Here is a 21919-nt window from a genome sequence, read left to right as displayed (position 1 = left end):
AGTCCAGCTGGCATCACATAAAGCTTTTATGCAAGTTCTATAATTTCCTAACAATCCTTCATGCCTTGGGAGCTGTGACATGACAACAAAACTTAATGTATGGTGTTAAACACTGTTTTTATGAAGATTTATTTGTGGGTTGCTATTAAATTTATTCTTCTCAGTATATAAATGTTTTATATGCTAAGTTCTCTGTTAAGACACTGCATGTGGTTCTATGACAGTTATTTCAATCCCTATATTTCATTCAAGCATGAATTCTAAAGAATACTGATTATTCTTACGCTGGTTCATTCAGTTGTCAAGAGGGATCAGTGAAGCGTTACCATTGTGTTGAAATCTACAATCACTTACCGCATGGGAGAATTATATCCGTAAAATGGAAATAATGACAAAATATTATCTTGTCGTAGCACTTTTGCACAGTACTGTCTGTATACAGAGACTGATTTAACAACATGTTTATCATGTAGAATTGGTACTTTTTTAAACAAATATTTTTTTTATTTTTCACTCAGCATCCTTTTATATCACGAGAAAAGAAATGTGAACACCATAACCGAGCGATGTGAGGCCAATATTCATCCTCGTTTATATTTATTTTTTGTGTATTCTATGTGTTGTTGTTTTGTATGTATTGTAAGCATTGGCACGTTAAATATTTATGATGTATAAATTGGGTTATTTGTTTTATATTTAATTATGTTATTTGGCTGTTAAATTTTACTGTATGTATATGTTTTATAATGTACAATATCATTATAAAATTGAAAGAATTAAAGGAGAATTTGTTTGAAATTACATTATTCTGTTCATATTTGGTGATTAAATCAACTCTAGAAAAGAATAAGTAATTAAATATCATATTGCCATTTTTGGTCCAAGTTATTTTATTTTCATAACGGATAATGTTTGTGCTAAAAGTACTCAAATATCTACAAATAAAAAGAAATATAGAAGTTTTAATAGTTTAATTGGTATTTTCCAAGATATATCAATCCTACACAAAATATTTCAAATGATATAAACAATATCTCCATATTTCGCAGTTATATCACTGAAATTACAAAAAAGTAAAGAATAAAAATAAATGATTCTAATAAATCAGCATGACTATTGATTATTCAACACCATCGCTATCTATAAAATTTCCTTATTCCATCTTACATTGTCGCTTTTACTTTTGCTTTCAGTTTGGGATTTTAAACATTCTACAAACTCTGTGTAGATGTCGGAAACAAATTTTGTGATTATGTATCTTAGTGTTTTGGAGATTTAATGATTTTAATTCAAGAATGCTGTATAGGTGAAATACAGTTGTACAAGGACAGTTATTACAGACACATGAAAGTGATTGGTTTAACTTCTGTTCTCATAAAGGTGTGTAGGCCGTGATGGTAGGTAACTGGTGGCAGTGTATTATCCATCCTTGATCATTGAGATGAGAAATTGATATATTGTTAAAATCTGCACTTTTATGGATTAGTGTAACAAGAGCATCTCTTTCGAAGTGTTACATAAAGCATTCTCTGTTGGGGGAGAACCTTTAGAAGTGATTTATTGTTTGTGAAAAACAGTTTTGCGAGTGAAGTGTACAGAGGAGTGTTATGAAGTAAGACACCCTCGAAATTGATGGTGGAAAATAAGAAAAATATCATCAATATACCTTCTTTAGAGAACAGGTTTGAAGCTTCAATGGCAATTGTCAACCCATTTGTGTTCTTGGTGATTGAGGAAAATGTTGGCAAGCCTAAAACTCATGTAGGAGCCCTTACCAACAACATCTATCTGCTCGTATAATGTTATTAAGGAGGTGTAGAGAGTCTTTAGTCGAGAGTTCAAGCACAGATTTGAAATAAGATTCAGAAAGACCATTATCAGCAGAGACGTAACCCGAGGGCGCAGTCCATCTGAAAAATCAATTCGTTTTATAGCATTGAATGAAAAGTAAAACGTATGTAAACACTTAAAAGAGAGATTCACGAGCTAAGCCACAGACTATACACACTATCCAGTTTCACTGATACAAGGGAATGATAGATTTTGACATTTGTGGAATGAGCTTGGTCTTAAAGAAGTGTTTAGACATGATGTCTATCTCAGTATCTGTTGAAAGCGAAAGCAAGAAACCAGAAAGCTTTATGAATTTTAATTCATAGTACTTCAACTGCCTGGTGAGTGATGCTATTTTAAATAGTTTCTATATTAGTAAAATGATTGATTAAACAGTAAATTATTTATTTATTATATCCACTTGTAGCAAAATGACCTTCATATAGAAACCGAAAAAGTGCTATGGGTTATTAATTAATGCCAATAAGTTCTCAACAAAGGTTTTAAACATTTTATTGAATTTATCAGTCAGTTTATAAAACTAAATATCTTAAATAAGCATCCTAAGAGAAGTGAAAACACCAGTAAATGAAAAAAAGTATGATTAGATATAGAAGGAAACACTATAATCAGTACCTTAGATCATAAAAATACAATCAGGTTTCTATACCAGTATTTATGAAAAACAGTTATGACAGAAACGTTTCAGTAGTATGTTAGTAACATTATTCTCTCATAGAAGCACATGTAGCTGAAAAATACAAACGTAAATTTAAATCTGTAGTAACTCCACAGAAGTATAGAAACACCACTGTAAGACACACAGAATACGCTAATAAGACCTTTGTAAAACACATTTAAGTTAAACCTATACTGTTTCGTCAGGTACACTTTTATTACACTAAACCTATAATAGATGTACATTGAATAGAAGACTCTCAGCTTTTGTAAATGAAGAATGTCATACTTAAATATAAACATTTGAAATCAAATTACCCTTAGTAACACAGTGTATACATAGAATCTTAATAAGAGTATCCACCATTTTATGACACGCACAATATACCAAGTAAGACTATCTAAAGAAAGAAATCCGTAAATATAAAACGTGCACAATAAATTGAAATCTATACTCAATCCTATGGGCTTTTTTGTAATATACATAATTCACCTAGTGATGCCTACAGAAACCATAGTAACAACATGCGCGTACATTAAAATTAACCACATACAGAACTTAAATGCCAGAATCCTCCTGTAAACTGTCCATCTGTAGTAACAGTCTCTCTAGCGTAAAGTAGTAATGGGTGTTATAAAGACTAATCGATAGGTTACATTATTGTATTAATATGATATCTACCCATATATCAAGGGTATTGACTTTTGAATAAAGGGTATTAGGTTACATTGTTCTTGTACTCATCATCTCCTTACTTCAGGAACAAGCAAAAGGAGGGCGAGATACTTCCATACAAACACATTTGATTAATAGCACATATCGTCATGTGAGTTGTGATAAATATGTATATAACGAAGAAACATGTCACGGCTTCTATTAACGTGACACAAATTAAATTAGGTTGTGATACACATAGCTAACATTTTTTACTTCATACGTAAGCTTATTCACAGCACCATTTTTACCATGTATGACTGATGATGATAAAAACAATAAAATTTATCTAAAACTATATAGATGTGAATAAGTAATATGTTTTGTAGAAAATTGTAGAAAAACTAATTTTTTGACAGATTTATATGTGTAAAAACAATTTAAAACAAATGGATAATATACTGAACTATTCAATACTTGAAATCATCTTGTTTGTAGCTTTTACTTTTTCAAAGTACTGTTCATGCTGTTAGAGGAACACTTGTGAAGCCATGGTAAAGAGAGAGAGAGAAAGAGTGGCATCAGATTTGGGGTGCCAAAAGTACTCTACAAGTAGTTGCCAAAATTTATAGTCAATGACATTGAAATTATTACAGTGTGTTGACTACAATAAATCTTTTATTGTGCACTATTATTATCAAAGGTAATATACTTTAATTGTCGTAACTTTTTATTTATTGATTCAGAGTATTAAGCCATATGATTACCGAACATATTCGGTACCGCACATCTCACAATTAGTAACTGGCATTATTGGAATATGTACGTCATAGGTCACTCTTCTTTAGTCAAGACTTCGTGGTATTACTTCCATATTCCAACCTATGAACAGAAAGGTGAACGATAATTGCGGAGACATTGAGCAGAACAACAAATTTCCATCGTTCACGAAGCCTCCTCCTAGGAATATGTCTCGCTCTTACAGCATCATTTATCATCTGATTTTCAAGATGAAATCGTAAACTCCATGACTTTTATGTTTAAAATGGGTTATAGTTATTTTTTGTTGAGAATGTAACATAATGACTAGACTGTGAGAGCAATATTGTATGCTAAAATTTCGTTATTGGTGGTTTTATGTTGAACTATGCTTTACAATGTTTGTTCGGTCAGGTGATTTAGGTGCTCGACTCCCAATCTAAGGTTCGTAGGTTCGAATCCCAGTCACACCAAAAATGCTTGATCTTAAACCCGTGAGGATGTTGTAATGTGACAGTCAAACCCACTATTCGTTGGTAGAAGAGTAGCCCAAAAGTTGGCGGTTGGTAGTGATGACCAGCTGCCTTTTCTCTAGAGTTGCACTGCATAATTAGGGTCGGCTAGCGCAGATAGCTTTCATGTAGCTTTGTGCGAAATTCAAAAACAAAAAACTTTTAGATTCAAATTTCTGGTTATTTGAAATATATTGTATACATTTCGTAACATTTTCTCCGTGTTTATGTTGTTAAAGTACGCTGTCTTTCTTTTCACTGAATGTTATTAAATGTGTTTTCTATGGATGGATTGTGTTAGTATTTTGTTCATGATGAGTACTGTTAGTATTTGTTCTGTGTTGGTAGTGTTTTGCTCTCTATAGATTATATTAGTGTTTACATGTGCGGGTCATGTCAGGTGTTTGCACTGTACGTGGGTTGCAAAAGCGTCTGCTCAGTGTAAATTGCATTGATGTTTGCTCTATGTAGTTTAATTTAGTGTTTGTATTATATTTTTTTTTCCTTTTCGATTATTTCAGATAGTATATGTTCTGTGTGGAGTATGTTAAGTAATGAATACTTTCTGAACATTACTCAAATGGACTTTGTTGTGTTTCCTGGTGCAAAGCTACACAATGGGCTATTTGCACCCGAGGAAATCGTACCTCGGATTTCTGCTTTGTAAGTCAGTAAGCATACCTCTGCTTCACCAATTACTTAGAATCATAATTCATATAAACGAAAGTGCTTACACGTAAAATACCCGTGTATTCAATGGACATATATGTCTCCTAAAATGTTTGATTTACAGATAAAAAATATTGTGTGAATAATGTTAAAAGGGTAGACAAACGGTTGATATATATGAAATATGTTTTAACAAAATTGGAAGTTGTTTTGCTTAATACAGAACCTAAGTCTAGGCATATGATTGAGTGCCATTCAAAAAATTCACTTTTTTATATAGGTTTTGTAACCTTCAAATCAAATATAAACTATTTTCAACTTTTCTTTCTTGAAGCCTCCATCTTCTTTATTCGAGAGATTGACAAAATTTTGTTGGATAACATCTAGAAAGTGACTATAATTTTCAAACCGAGAACGTTTAGCCATAACCGACACTGTTTTGTTTCATAACATTGAGAAAGTGACTGGCGTTTTCAAACTGAGTGCTACTGATATGATTAACATTGTTTAGTTACATAATGTCAACAAAGTGACAAGTGTTTTAAAACTTAGAATTATTACCCACAATTCTTGTCATGCTGGATATACTACTGCTACTAGAATTCGAGTTGTGCACATTCAGTTCGCCATCTTTAATTTTTCTCATGTTTTTATTTACGTCTTTTGATCGTTTTCGAGGGAATGGAAACGTCCAATTTTCGATTTATTTATTCATTTAATGATTGTGGATAGAGGTCTGTGTTGGTGAAAGGAAATGTTTAGAATCGTTATGAGGCCCGGCATCAATGTTAATCTCTGCTGATGAGGTGTAGGAAGAGATACAGGTGCCACTTCCTTGGTTCGGAGTATTCTCAGTTTCAGTTCCATCTACCTTCTTCCTACCCATGGCCTTAAAAATATTTTCGCTTTTAAATCTATAAAATCAGAAAGTAATTAATGCTTTTGTGAAGACCATTTATGCTTGAAATCAACATCATGACATTTATCGTCTTTCGAGAATGTGTTTATCGTTATACTTTGTAACCGTGCAAGTAATAGAATTGAAAAAAAAAACTTTCTCAAATGACAAACTGAAAGTTTCAGATATGAGGTACTACATCGCCATTTTATAACACTAATTCTTGTAATTAAATCCTTAAAATAAAGTAAAAAAGTTGGTTAATTTGTTAATGTCTTTTGACAAATACTAAAAAATAGTAGATTATTCGGCACTGAAATGGTGTTTTCCGATGCAACAATCTATTTTTCTACATTGCCTGAGGATATATTGCCATGGATACGAACATTATATGAACAGTACAACATTGAGTGTTTGTATGTTATATTCATATTAAATTTTTCAATTAAAATTCCAGTGCCTACCTATTTCAGAACATGACTGACAAAGAGATGCACTCTCACATACATGAAAATCAAACACTGTGCAGCTAAAGGTTATATTTACGTATATCATTGTTTTCGAGAGAATAAAATTATATGTCGACAGTCAACACTTTAAAATGTAAAACTTTTTGGTGTGTTTTAATTATGTTTTACTTCATTTCCTTATTTCAATAAATTAGAGTAAGAAATAACTTACCCATGGTTGTCCTCATTGCTGCAGTCGTAAAGAAAGGATTATAATTAATTACTCTTTAAATAACGATTAGAATTTTAGAAGTATATCCACGTTATTATAGTAAAATATGAGTAAAATCAATGTGTGTTGATTCAACACATTCAGTTATGCATGAAATAACGTATCAGATTATTAAATAACATCAGCCATCGAAGACAGATGGAGTTTATGTACGCCCTCTCTGTGTATATTTGTTAGCAAAATTTTTCGAAAATGGCTAAATGTATTTGGAAAAATATTGGTAAACATTTGGGTTAGGACCCAACTTTGAAGTTTATTATTTTTTGGAGGATCAAGGTGACAGCAAGGACATGGATATTCAAACAATCCCTATCTATTTACATGGTGGGCATATGTAGAACATTATTCTTCATTGTCCTGCCAACAATAGATCGTGTCCCTTGACAACGACGAACATACAAACATATTTTCGTATTCTTTGGGAGCCGAATATGATCAACGCTAAGTATCAGAGGTATGCACTTTATTGAGTGACCCAATAGTTAAGACAGATGTTTGACTTTCTCAAGGCTTTCATAGTACACGCGTACTAAACTGTTTAGTGCAGCAAAGTTCATTGTTATATATTCTACTTATGTAAATCAAATGTAACCGATAAAAACAACAAAATAAGATTTCTTACACTAAATCGAGAATGTTCGTTTTCGTTGGTTTTTTTAATTGGATGAAATGATGTGAAAAATTCGAACTCAAGATTTGACTAATGTGAACAAGCAACATTTAGTGCAGTAATAAATTTCCCACTCGCTCTCATTTGCTCTGAGACTCTGTTCGAGGTGTCCCGAGGCCAATGCGTGTAGTTGGCGAAAACAGGTGGTCGAAATGCCGAAGATATCCCCTAGGGACGTCGAATCGAAGGACCCGCAGCCAACCGTTCGGGCACTTTTCGCTACAACTGCGTGTAGACGTCCGACACGCCGCAGCAAGCTGCGGTTGGTCCACGCACGCGCCAAACAGGCCAAAGAAATGGGTTCCCCCGTCAGTAGGCGGCAGGCGCGGGTGTTTAGATTTCCCTCTCGCTCTCATTTGCTCTGAGACTCTATTCGAGGTGTTTCGAGGCCAATGCGTGTAGTTGGCGGGAACAGGTGGTCGAAATGCCGAAGATATCCTCTAGGGACGTCGAATCGAAGGACCCGCCGCCAATCGTTCTGGCACTTTTCGCTACAAGTGCGTGTAGACGTCCGACACGCCGCAGCAAGCTGCTTTTGGTCCACGCACGCGCGAAACTGGCCGAAGAAATGGGTTCCCCCGTCGGTAGGCGGCGGATGCGGGTGTTTAAATTTCCCGCTCGCTCTCATTTGCTCTGTGCCTTTATACAACGGGAAACTAAGCTTGAATTTTCAAACAAGGTCTGAGTAACTGTCATATTCTTGCTATTGAAATGCCAAGAAAGATGTTTTGAGAATTTCTGCAGAACACTTCCAACTTTGTTAATATTTCACAAGTTTCCTTCGGTGCTGTCCTCTATATGTAAAATCGTGTTTACGTGTATCACAAGCCCCCTACCACCGTTCTCTTGGTTTGATTTGTATTTCGTGCAAAGGTACACGAGGGTTACCTGCGCTAGTCGTTTCTAACTTAGCAGTGTGAGACCAGAGGAAAGGCAGTTAGTCATCACCAACTCTTGGACTACTATTTTACCAACAGACAATGGGGATGACCGTCACGTTATAACACCACCTTGGCTGAAAGGGCGAGCATGTTTGATGTGTCGGGAATTCGAACCAGCGACTCTCGGATCACGTGTCGAGTGCCTTAAACACTTCGCCGTGCTAGGCCTCTGTTCCACGGGAAATAATTCATTGCAACGTGTCTCTCATACAAATTATGATACGAAAATCATTCAGTAAAATGCTACACATTTTGTTACGCACATGATTCATATTCAGTTATACAACACTATCGTTTCATTTTTGGAAGGGCTCTTGTTTAAGCGTTTGAAGTTTTTCTTTAGTGCGCCCCCTATTTGTAACTTAAATAGTTTAACTTCCGAAGTGGGGTTTTTGTTAATCATTTTTAATTATGTATCTGACATTTTATTTTAAACTCACTATCCAATCTTTATTGTTTTGTAGTTGGGTTGTTTTTTTTCCCTCGCACGTTTCTTTTCATCTATCAATCAATTTGTTCGATTTATTGCTTACCATGAATTTCGAGGTTAATGTTACCACTCTGAGTGTCACACATTTTACAAAACATTTTTCATTGGTAGCAGGTAGGGTAATGCAACGGATGTATTCGTGATTATTATCCAAGATGTAGGTTACTGTATGGGTCAATCACCTTTTCCTGAACTTCTCCGACTTCCCCAAGAACATATTATTCTGCTCAGGGTTAAATAGGCCCGGTGTGGGCAGGTGCGTTAAGGCGTTCGACTCCCTGTTGCACCAAACATGCTCGCCCCTTTTAGCCGTGAGGGCGTTATAATGTGACAGTCAATACCACTATTCATTGGTAAAAGAGTAGCCCAAGAGTTGGCGGTGGGTGATGATGGCTAGAGGAGATAACCCTCGTGTAGCTTTCCGCGAAATTTAGAAACAAAATGTTGTTGGTAAACATTATTATACGCGTTAATTTGTTACATTGTCACGAGACGTTAGATTTAGAATGTTTTCGTTAATGATTTACTATTCAGTTTGAGGTACGTGAAGACGCGTTGTGGCGACAATAGCATATATACGGTTAGTCAACTTCTTCGTGGTTTTACCTTCAACAATTTCTCATATCTCCTTTAACGACTTCCACGTGTAACTTCCTTCTCCGTTTTCAACCTACTTTAATATTTCAACAGTAAGGAAACAATTACAATATTTTATATATTCTCCGATACGCGTTACTGCAGACTCTAGAAATAGTACATTTCGAGCAAATTTATAATTCAACTAAATTTCTAATAACAAATAAATGTGTACATTAATTCTAATGAATTCGCAAAAGCGAAACATTGATTTTAAAAAAGTGCTACTTTTTATTTATCTGAAATGTAAAAGTCGGCTTTCACAAACTTTTTCCAAACATAATGTGTTTGTGCCCAGCATGGCGAAGCGTGTTAAGGCGTTCGACTTGTAATTCGAGGGTCGCAGGTTCGAATCCCGGTCGCACAAAACATGCCCGTCCTTTCAGCCATTGGGGCGTTATGATGTGACGGTCAATCCGACTCTTCCTTGATTAAAGAGTAGCCCAAGAGTTGGCGGTGGGTGGTGATGACTAGCTGCCTTCCCTCTGGTCTTACACTACTAAATTAGGGACGGCTAGCGCAGATAGATCTCAAGTAGCTTTGCGCAAAATTCGAAACAAACTAAAGCAAACGTAGTGCGTTTTTCCCACCACAACAATTAACTATCCGATATTGTTGAAACGTCACGTTGCTAAGCGTAAAGCCGTAGAAACAAGAACAGGTATCTAATCTAAATACTAAAATGAATGAAAAACGCTGGAAAATAACGTTCGGAGAAATGTTTTCTCTCTTTAAAAGATTTCCTTGTAATTTTCTTGAGAAGAACAGTATTTTATTGTTAATTGTAACATTGGTTGTTGCTGCGGTATGTAATTACCTTCTGGATATTAGCCGTTTTATTTTTATCTATTCACGGTGGACAGATAACTTTCTTCCACTTGACAAGATGTATCTACTCTTTCTTTGCTGCATGGCGACAGTGCTTGTCTTAATGTATCTCAAATTAAGTGGATCAGGGTATTCCAAACACAATGTCTTCAGATTTCTTCAGTCGGCAGTGTTGTCATTCATAACGGCAACACTCACTTCCAACATTGTATTTATATCTTACATGCTTAAAATATCTTATGAAACAAATAATGCCAGCTGGAGATTTAAAGCAGCGGTCATCGCTGTTATGAATAAAGAATACCCTGATTTTGGGTAAGTTATGAGATTTAATAAAATCTGTTTTTATACTTTAAAAAAAATAAAAAAATTGACGTAATTATCTGATGTCAGAAGTATTTTACTGTTAAAAATATGTGGATTAAAGCAACAAAGATGATACTGCGTGTCTTTAATAGATTGAATCTTTCATTAGTTAACTGCATCTTTAAACATAATGTGTAATTTGTAATTAACGAAGTTGATCTTTTGTGTTAATTTTCACAGTTGTTGTGTACTTACATATGCGTAATCGCAGTTGTTGGTTCTACGGATTTCTACAATAAGGTGTATCTGTATTGTCAATACGTTTTTGAAACTAATGATTTATTCACCATGTTACGAAAATTACAGATCTGGTTACTTAACAACTTTCAATCTGCTTTCTGTTGTCAGATATCCTGATTATAAAAGATGTAGTGACGGTTGCCCGGAAGGAAAGACATATTTACTTGGTCTAAGCAACCTTTTATTTTACTATGAAATATTTACAGTTGCGATAGCTCTTTGTTCATGTCATATACTCCTTCGTGAATTATTGGTGAGATTTAAACTTAAATCGTCTAATGTAGTATTTTTTTTTTAGAATCCCTTAGTCAGTTAAACAACACTATATAAAACAAAAAAAAACACTTTTTTTACCTAATTACATTAATTATGTGTGAAATTATATATCGATTATTGTAGACAATCTTTTTTTAGAGTGATAGAGTAAACTTACGTTTTACCAACGGCCCTACATGGCCAAGTGTGTTAAGGCGTGGGACGGGTATTCTGAGGATCGCGGGTTTGCATCCCCGTAGCGCCAAACATGCTCGACCTTTCAGCCGTGGGTGCGTTATAATGTGACGGTCAATCCCACTATTCCTTGGTATAAGAGTAGCCCAAGAGTTGACGGTGGGTGGTGATGACAATCAGCCTTACCTCTAGTCTTACAGTTCTAAATTAGGGTCGGCCATCACTGATAACCCTCGAGTCGCTCTGTGCGAAATTGAAAAAAAAAAAACAAACAAACAAACCTTTCACCAACACCAAAAACAATCCAAGAGATGTTATTTATAATAAAAATAATGTGGGATTGATTCTTGGTCTAAGTAAGAGATTTAACTTCCTTCATAACTTAAATAGTGTAAAGTCGAATGTTCTACACAACAATCATTACATTATGAATAATATTTGTTGGCAAACGCGTATTTGTGTGGTGTAGTAATTCTTGTTTTATATTTTCTCAAAGAACAATAGAGTGACAGAAGAAGAAGTTATGCAGGAACTAAAAGTATGACTTCTGTGGGCAATCCCATCGAAAGATATACTTTTATAAAAAAAATTGGACAAGGGTAAGTTTAAATGTAATATGTACACAAGGAGCTTTTTCTGCATTTAAAATTATAGAAAAGTGTGGTGGCTTGAATATGGTAGGTACTTTTATTAGTACTTGAGTTTTGGTTTCAAATTCTTTATGTCAGTTGTTCGGAAAATTGAGTCCAAAGAATAAATACTTAACATTTTGTGAAAAGTTGCAAAAGAACGATTTCGGGATTTAAAGTTAAATTTGTAGTTAATAGGAAAATAATAGAGATAAAATGTTATGTTTTGATAATAGCACTAATTATTTAACAATACCACTCAACGCATGTTGGTATTTTGTTTAATTTTTGTTGTACATTCACTAGATTTTCTAAAAACTTTCCAACTGATTGAGGATGTGATATTAAGCTGATAATTTTGTAAATTTCACATGAATTTTTTTTTACTCTCTCTTTCCTCCATACAATGGGAAACTAAGTTTGAATTTTCAAACATGGTCGAAGTAACTGTTATATACTTGGTACTGAAATGTGAAGCTAGATGTTTTGAGATTCGCTGCTACAAGTTCCTTTAATCAGGCTCCTATGTGAGCACTTCACAGTTAGTAGATCTCTCAGTCATCTTATCTTCCAGTGGATTTGTCTTCAGTGGGTTACTTTTACGTCTGTTGCTTTACTACATCCTTCGACCACAAATTACTTCTGTTTCGGTCTTTGGTTATTCATCCTTTTGCTCTGACAATCACCACTTTAAGTCAGGGATTGGTCAATAAATATCTGTATGTTGATTGTCCCATTCAACTTTTTCATTGGACGATTTCATTCGGTCCATACCATTCAATGTCAAGTTCTTCTGATTGCTCCTTACTGGCCTATTCATCTGTGTTTATATTAATTATGTAACTACCTCTGTTTCCTTTCCTTTGTTGGAATGTTTTCTGCCATTCATCTCTGGATCAGTAAAGGGTCATCTTAGCGGTTCAATGCTCCTTGCGTTGTTCAGGCTCTTACTAGACTATTGATTAAACATTTTCTGTTTCTTCGGTTAACAATTATCAGATGCCTTGTTCAACACGTTCCATTTTATCAATATTTCTGCATTGATAACTTTCTTCCAGATTCATTGTCTTCTGTGACATGTTGATCTTCTGGACTGAAAATGTTAATGGGGTCCTTCATTGCCTTACTGCTTTACACTTTTCATGTGAACTTTGTTAGACCATTTCCTATAGATTTATTTCCTTTTCATCTCAGCCTGTGGTCATTGGTGGGCTGACATTTTAGCCAGGACTATTTCACATACTTTTATCATCTTACATATCTTCTCATTTATCTGAATCATTATTTCCGCCCAGAAACTACGGTGGCTAGGGAGTGTAACTCTGATTAACCTTCCTTCCATTTCTCACCTTCTATGTCCTGTATGTGCTAATTCTCAATGTTTAATTGCTTACATGACGTTCGTATGTAGTGTTCATTCCCTCTCGTTTGCCTTTGGAAACAGTTCTCTGTTTGTAATATTTCTCCCTCACTAACTGAAATAGAGCTTTTGATTCAATTGGTGTATTTCTCTTTGCATAGTTCAGAAAGTGTTAAACATTCGAAACTAAATAACTGTGTATTTTGATTTAAAAGGAGTATTTGGCAAATTATGAAGAACAAAATAACAGTATAGAAATACATCATTGCCCTGCGAATTTTTAAAGTACGTTTGTTCAGTCACAAATAGGCTTAGCATAGTGAGGTAGTTAAGGCGCTCGACTCGTCATTTGAAGGTCGCGGGTTCGAAGTTCCGTCGCACCAAACATGCTCGCCCTTTCAACTGTAGGGATGTAATGATGTGTCAATCAATTGAAGTATTCAATCGTAAAAGAGTAACCCAAGACTTGGCGATGACCTATAATGACTAGCTGCCTTCCCTCTAGTTTTATACAATTAAATTATGGCAGATAACCCTCGTGTAGCTTTGCGCGAAATTCAAAAGGAAACATACAAACAGAAATTTAGAAGATTTATAAAGCAAAATAATCAGTAGTGTCGTTAATATTATATTTTTTAAAATAATAAGTTGTTTTCAATGGATTAATTCATTCATTTTTGTTTCTGAATTTCGCACAAAGATACTCGAACGCTATCTGTGCTAGCCATCCCTAATTTAGCAGTGTAAGACAAGAGGGTGGGCAGCTAGTCATCACCACCCACTGCCAACTCTTTTACCAACGAATAGTGGGATTGACCATCACATTATAACGCCCCACGGTTGGAAGGGCGAGCATATTTGGCGCGACCGGGATGCGAACCTGCGACCCTCAGATTACGAGTCGCACTCTTTACGCGCTTGGCCATGCCGGACCATTCGTGCATGTAGGCGTAGTTGAAATGTTTCAAAACTCGTCACACTACGAGTACATCTCGATTGTAACAGCAGAACACATTTTCAAAAGTTATCAATGTTACTTGATAGAGTGGTGCTTACTTGTGTCAGTATAAATTACTATTTATGTTTTATCCATACTTTATAGTATTCTTCATGTAGTAAGAAACATTTAACTATGCATGATATTCTAATTTCTGTATAATGAAATAAGCATTCATTTTTACAATTTTACAAAGATTAGAAACATATGTTAATCCATTGTGTTTGTTTTCTCAAAGCACAATAATTTTATCACTAGAATTTAGTTATGTTTTTACATACCAGTATATTACATATTCTATTGATACTTCTTTTATTATTTCAGTGCTTCAGCAGCTGTATATAAAGCGAAAGATAGAGAAACAGGGTGGACAGTTGCTGTAAAGAAGATAACTTTATCGCAGCAATTATACAAAGAAGATGTAATTACAGAACTATTAGTCCTCCGTGAAATAAAACATCCTAACGTAATCAGCTACCTAGACAGCTACCTCATAGGAGATGAACTCTGGGCAAGTATTCTTAGTGTTACATATTAGTGAATTCTCTTGTATTTTCAAGTTTACATTCCATAGAGTGCACGTTTAGGTACTAATCGTTATTAAACATAGTAAGTCAATTTCGAGCAACAGTATTGGTTTGTGAATAGTTACCCACATTATTCTTACAGGTTTGCTTTTTAGAAATCTTGTTTTAAATAATACATGATTGGAAGACAATATTCTAGATGAAAAATCTAACTCTTCTAGAGTTACTTTAATTTTTACCTCGTGAAAAATTATTTTGGTATTGGTATTTGTTTTACATATATGATTACTGACAGAATCTTAAGTTAGGAACAAATATTATGTCTCATTGTTTATGAGAGATTTTACTAAAGAATAAAATGTAAGTGAAATTTTAAATTGTGTTTATTTAGGTAATCATGGAATATTTGGGAATCGGCTCTTTGGATAATGTCCTGACCAAAACCCGTTTATCTGAACATGATATATCAGCAATTTGTAAAGAAGTATGTTATATTGACTGTTATGAATAGAGATTTTTGTAATTTTGTTTGCTAACAGATGTCTAATGATTACAGTTTATTTAAAGGTCTGTTCAAAAATTATTGCAGTTAGTTTCCCATGTCTGTTTTGCAAGCATTACTATATTAATAACATTGCTTATATATAATAATAATAAAAGCATGTGTCTATGCGTGTATGTTAAAGTCATAGCTTGAAGAAGAATGAACCCAAAAACCAAATATTTTGCACATGTACCAAGATGCTCCTGAGTGTACGCACCTGAGTGTTACTTTTCCACGTACCTGTGCATCTATTTTAGGAGGCAAAGTAACAAAAACCACAAATAACACGAGCGGTTTGTTGCATCACAAAAGAAATCACAGAGAGACAAACACATGTGAGCAGGTGTATATATGGATCTTTTTAAAGAAGGAAACTATCAAGATATCTGCATCGAAAAGAAGTTATTCCCTATATAACAAATTTTAATATATAGAGAAGTCAAGGCAAGAATTATTTTTTTATGCTAAAATGGTTTCTAAATTTTCACCATAATAGTACAGTACAGTAGAGATGGATGGATTGAGCCATTCTTGAGGACCATGCCATTTTATTATGAGTTTGTTTCCATTCCATGCAACCAGAAATGACAGTCATGTATGACCAATGCGTTTCTAACGAGGAGTGACCATGTGCCATGATACATGGTTAGTTAACGTCTGTCACTTGGAATATAACAATGTGATAACCTGAGTACAGCTGAATACTTTCATTTATAAAACGACACTGAATGTATAGTAAAGCCGATGGGATTTACTAACAGTCCTTTTTAACAATGGCTTCCATGTCATGTCACTAAGTTACAGAAGTATGTTTTAATATCGCTGTCATTCTGTGTACTGAAAATACATGAAATGAAACATCTACATAACAAAACTGGAAACTATTTGTTGATATTTTTCAATTTAGAATCTTCACTGATTAAAGAAGGTTTTTATTGTCGGTGATATAACAGAAAACACCTTAACTCGGAAATGATGCGAGTTTAAAATTGCCCAGGGGCAATTACTGAAGGTGGTTGGTCTCAACCTAAAAGGCCACGCTTTTCTCGTAGCCAGTTTAATGTTAGGTGTTCCAGTGGCAGTAATAACTTTTTCATCTTGGCAGCAGATGGTAAAACAACTGATATATCAACCCAATCTAAGCTTGGTATTTCTGCTATTTATAAATTATATATATTTGAACTATTGAAAACAACAAACACACTGAATTAAAATTATAGTGATATTTAAAAGTATTTATCTTTGAAATAAATTTACATCTCATGTAGGTTCTTCAGGGAATAGAATATCTTCACGTTAACAGTGTAATACACAGGGACATCAAAAGTCAAAATATATTAGTTGGTATGGACTGGAGCATAAAACTAGGTAAACTTTAAGACATATAATATCAGGTTTGGTTATTAGAAAAAAAAGTTGACTGCAGGTGTTTTCTTTTTACAGATTCCTAATAATTTGTCCAATGTTACTGAAAATCAGGGGTGTCTAAAACCCTTCAGGATTATCTTTTATACACATCTAATTTGTAGCCAAAATGTAGAAATTAGTTGAATATGTAAAAGGAAATACACCTGCAGCTATCTTGTTTTACAATAATTTTGAGCTTGTACAATATTTTAGTAATTTACAGCATTTAAATTGCAATATTTAATAAGTTTTATACCATTTGTATAGATATTTTCATAGAAACTTTTGTCTCTCACCATCCAGCCAAACTGATAAGCTATCTTATTGAACAAAATCTTTTTTGGCTCTGACATGTAGGAGACAAAAGATAGATTTGAAATGATGTTTTCGACACGCCACTGGTATTGAATCACAATGGACAAACTGAGAATAATGTAAAATAAAAACACACCATCTTCACTTAGCTTGTTTTTATTAGAATTTTGAAATCAGTTGGTTTTCAATATTGTGCCAGCATTCAGTGCTTGTGCAATGATTTTTGTTATTAAAGTCATTACTTTCATTCCTACGTGAACAGAAACACATATATTATGAAGATGTTGATACGTTACATGGAAATCATGTTTACTCAGAAATAAAAAATATATCACGTATAAGAATTAGTGTTTCCAGTTCTCATGTTCAGTACAATATTAATGTACAATACATTCAGTACAATATCAACTACATAGCATAGCTATGTATTACTCTTTAATAAATGTGTATATAATTTGACAAGTAAGCCTGGTTTTACGTATGTTTACTTGCAATGACACAGTCATGTGCCAAGTAATTTTCTAGCCTCCTTTACTGAAATAAATTGCCATATATTACTTGGAGGTGTTTAAATAAATAGAATTTAAAGAAGAAAATAATTTTACTTTTATATTGTTTTTATGACTATTTACCTAAGATATTTGGAAATTATAAAATAATTTATTGGACGTTACATTTTTTTTTAATACAAGCGTCTTCGAAACACATTTGAGTAAGAATTTTTGTTCTGAAAATAAGTGCGAAACACGAATAAAAAGAACAGATTTGTAGCAATATTTTGTTCGTTGACAAGATTTATTTGGATGATTAATTGTTTCTATTTTTCTATCAAAATTTGCAATAGAAACAACACAAATCAAAATTACAGTTAACTGTTTGAATATTTCTGTTGTCAATTTATCTTTAACAAATGATAGTAGAATTTTATTTCATTATAAATTATGTGTCTGATTATTGAAAAGATAGTTTTGTTACATCGGTAATTTGACAGGAGGAGAATAGGCACGAAGAATGTTATCTTTATGTTGTCGTGCTCTCATAAAAGGATATCATACAACTGGCTGAAAAAAGTAGTTTTAACAATTTAAAAATTTTACTATCTAAGTTGATCCTAACATGCTGACTACAAAACTGTAAGAATTATTAATATACTTTAAATTCATTTTGTCAGGCTAACTTGAAATTCTTTCTAAATCATTTTTGTTTTCATTTTCACTCAAATGAAAATTTTATTCTTGGTTCTTTTCATCATGTAGCTGACTTTGGATTATGTGCCGTTATAACATCACAAGAAAGTAGAAAAACATCAACGGCCGGCACTCCGTACTGGATGGCACCTGAAATCGTTAAAAACAAAAAATACGGATGCGAAGTCGATATATGGTCTTTCGGGATCACAGTTATTGAGATGATACAGGAGAGCCTCCTTATTGTAATGAAGATCCCCTCATGGTAAGTGTTGCCAACCAGACCGTACAGCCATGGAGAAAAATTAGATTGAATTTCAACTTTCTCCTTATTTGAATGTACTTTCCTTTTTTGTATGTAAATACTTTGATGAGTTGAGAGTAGAAAATTATGATTGAATAAATCTATAAGAGTTTCCTTCTGGATAAATTTAAAGTATTTCGTATAAATTTCAAGATCTTTTAAGAATTTGGGTAAATTAATGCTTGCGTTAGTTAAAGAGAAATGTTTCTGTAATAATATTACTCATAAAAATTATCATTGTTTCGCAATACCCAACTTCTTAATAGTGAGATTTCGTTTACTTGAATACACAAATGATTGTATAATTTAGTTGAAATATCTTCCAGCAACTCTAATAAGAAAAGACAGAACAAGGCTTGCCCATTAATCACACATATAGATATACATAAAGTCATGATGTCCCATTTCTTTTTCAGCTATTTGATCTCATAGCGAAAAATGGGAAACCTGATATTAAAGGAAAAGATAACATTTCTCTCGTATTCCAAGATTTCTTGGAGAAGTGTTTACAAGTCGACGTACGGAAACGATATACAGCTTCGGAACTCTTGAAGGTATGTCGTGAATTACTGTTACTTCACTATTTTATTTTGTTTTGCTTTGAACCTATTACCCTAATGACATACATCAAAAAGCAATATTAATAAGTCGAAGAATTCGTTGTTGTGCTTGCATGTTCATTTTACAGTTTGAGTACATCGACTTCAAACACCACTGCATAATTTATCATTTTTATTTTGTAATATCCATCAATCCCATACAATATCACATTTTACTGCTGAAAAATTTACCTGACTTGACGTCAAGATATATGGTGTACTTAATAGCGATTGGGGAACAATTCAATTCTAGAGCAATTTGTCAGAAAGTCCAGCTGGCATCACATAAAGCTTTTATGCAAGTTCTATAATTTCCTAACAATCCTTCATGCCTTGGGAGCTGTGACATGACAACAAAACTTAATGTATGGTGTTAAACACTGTTTTTATGAAGGTTTATTTGTGGGTTGCTATTAAATTTATTCTTCTCAGTATATAAATGTTTTATATGCTAAGTTCTCTGTTAAGACACTGCATGTGGTTCTATGACAGTTATTTCAATCCCTATATTTCATTCAAGCATGAATTCTAAAGAATACTGATTATTCTTACGCTGGTTCATTCAGTTGTCAAGAGGGATCAGTGAAGCGTTACCATTGTGTTGAAATCGACAATCAGTTTCCGCATGGGAGAATTATATCCGTAAAATGGAAATAATGACAAAATATTATCTTGTCGTAGCACTTTTGCACAGTACTGTCTGTATACAGAGACTGATTTAACAACATGTTTATCATGTAGAATTGGTACTTTTTTAAACAAATATTTTTTTTATTTTTCACTCAGCATCCTTTTATATCACGAGAAAAGAAATGTGAACACCATAACCGAGCGATGTGAGGCCAATATTCATCCTCGTTTATATTTATTTTTTGTGTATTCTATGTGTTGTTGTTTTGTATGTATTGTAAGCATTGGCACGTTAAATATTTATGATGTATAAATTGGGTTATTTGTTTTATATTTAATTATGTTATTTGGCTGTTAAATTTTACTGTATGTATATGTTTTATAATGTACAATATCATTATAAAATTGAAAGAATTAAAGGAGAATTTGTTTGAAATTACATTATTCTGTTCATATTTGGTGATTAAATCAACTCTAGAAAAGAATAAGTAATTAAATATCATATTGCCATTTTTGGTCCAAGTTATTTTATTTTCATAACGGATAATGTTTGTGCTAAAAGTACTCAAATATCTACAAATAAAAAAGAAATATAGAAGTTTTAATAGTTTAATTGGTATTTTCCAAGATATATCAATCCTACACAAAATATTTCAAATGATATAAACAATATCTCCATATTTCGCAGTTATATCACTGAAATTACAAAAAAGTAAAGAATAAAAATAAATGATTCTAATAAATCAGCATGACTATTGATTATTCAACACCATCGCTATCTATAAAATTTCCTTATTCCATCTTACATTGTCGCTTTTACTTTTGCTTTCAGTTTGGGATTTTAAACATTCTACAAACTCTGTGTAGATGTCGGAAACAAATTTTGTGATTATGTATCTTAGTGTTTTGGAGATTTAATGATTTTAATTCAAGAATGCTGTATAGGTGAAATACAGTTGTACAAGGACAGTTATTACAGACACATGAAAGTGATTGGTTTAACTTCTGTTCTCATAAAGGTGTGTAGGCCGTGATGGTAGGTAACTGGTGGCAGTGTATTATCCATCCTTGATCATTGAGATGAGAAATTGATATATTGTTAAAATCTGCACTTTTATGGATTAGTGTAACAAGAGCATCTCTTTCGAAGTGTTACATAAAGCATTCTCTGTTGGGGGAGAACCTTTAGAAGTGATTTATTGTTTGTGAAAAACAGTTTTGCGAGTGAAGTGTACAGAGGAGTGTTATGAAGTAAGACACCCTCGAAATTGATGGTGGAAAATAAGAAAAATATCATCAATATACCTTCTTTAGAGAACAGGTTTGAAGCTTCAATGGCAATTGTCAACCCATTTGTGTTCTTGGTGATTGAGGAAAATGTTGGCAAGCCTAAAACTCATGTAGGAGCCCTTACCAACAACATCTATCTGCTCGTATAATGTTATTAAGGAGGTGTAGAGAGTCTTTAGTCGAGAGTTCAAGCACAGATTTGAAATAAGATTCAGAAAGACCATTATCAGCAGAGACGTAACCCGAGGGCGCAGTCCATCTGAAAAATCAATTCGTTTTATAGCATTGAATGAAAAGTAAAACGTATGTAAACACTTAAAAGAGAGATTCACGAGCTAAGCCACAGACTATACACACTATCCAGTTTCACTGATACAAGGGAATGATAGATTTTGACATTTGTGGAATGAGCTTGGTCTTAAAGAAGTGTTTAGACATGATGTCTATCTCAGTATCTGTTGAAAGCGAAAGCAAGAAACCAGAAAGCTTTATGAATTTGAATTCATAGTACTTCAACTGCCTGGTGAGTGATACTATTTTAAATAGTTTCTATATTAGTAAAATGATTGATTAAACAGTAAATTATTTATTTATTATATCCACTTGTAGCAAAATGACCTTCATATAGAAACCGAAAAGTGCTATGGGTTATTAATTAATGCCAATAAGTTCTCAACAAAGGTTTTAAACATTTTATTGAATTTATCAGTCAGTTTATAAAACTAAATATCTTAAATAAGCATCCTAAGAGAAGTGAAAACACC

General features: G+C 33.5%; 1 protein-coding gene across 1 annotated transcript in view; it reads left to right on the top strand.

The window, feature by feature from the left end:
* Nucleotides 1-21919, top strand: part of LOC143231311 (uncharacterized) — a 44832-nt gene that overhangs the window by 8900 nt on the left and 14013 nt on the right. The window contains exons 6-10 of the mRNA XM_076465861.1: nt 14677-14863; nt 15271-15363; nt 16692-16791; nt 18402-18577; nt 19053-19190. Coding sequence (XP_076321976.1) covers nt 14677-14863; nt 15271-15363; nt 16692-16791; nt 18402-18577; nt 19053-19190 — 694 coding nt within the window. The remainder of the gene's footprint in view (nt 1-14676; nt 14864-15270; nt 15364-16691; nt 16792-18401; nt 18578-19052; nt 19191-21919) is intronic.

The sequence above is a fragment of the Tachypleus tridentatus genome, chromosome 11 (assembly GCF_004210375.1).
Source record: "Tachypleus tridentatus isolate NWPU-2018 chromosome 11, ASM421037v1, whole genome shotgun sequence".
Classification (NCBI taxonomy): domain Eukaryota; kingdom Metazoa; phylum Arthropoda; class Merostomata; order Xiphosura; family Limulidae; genus Tachypleus; species Tachypleus tridentatus.
Note: the sequence above shows the minus strand (reverse complement) of the source record. Positions and strands in the feature narration are given on the sequence as shown.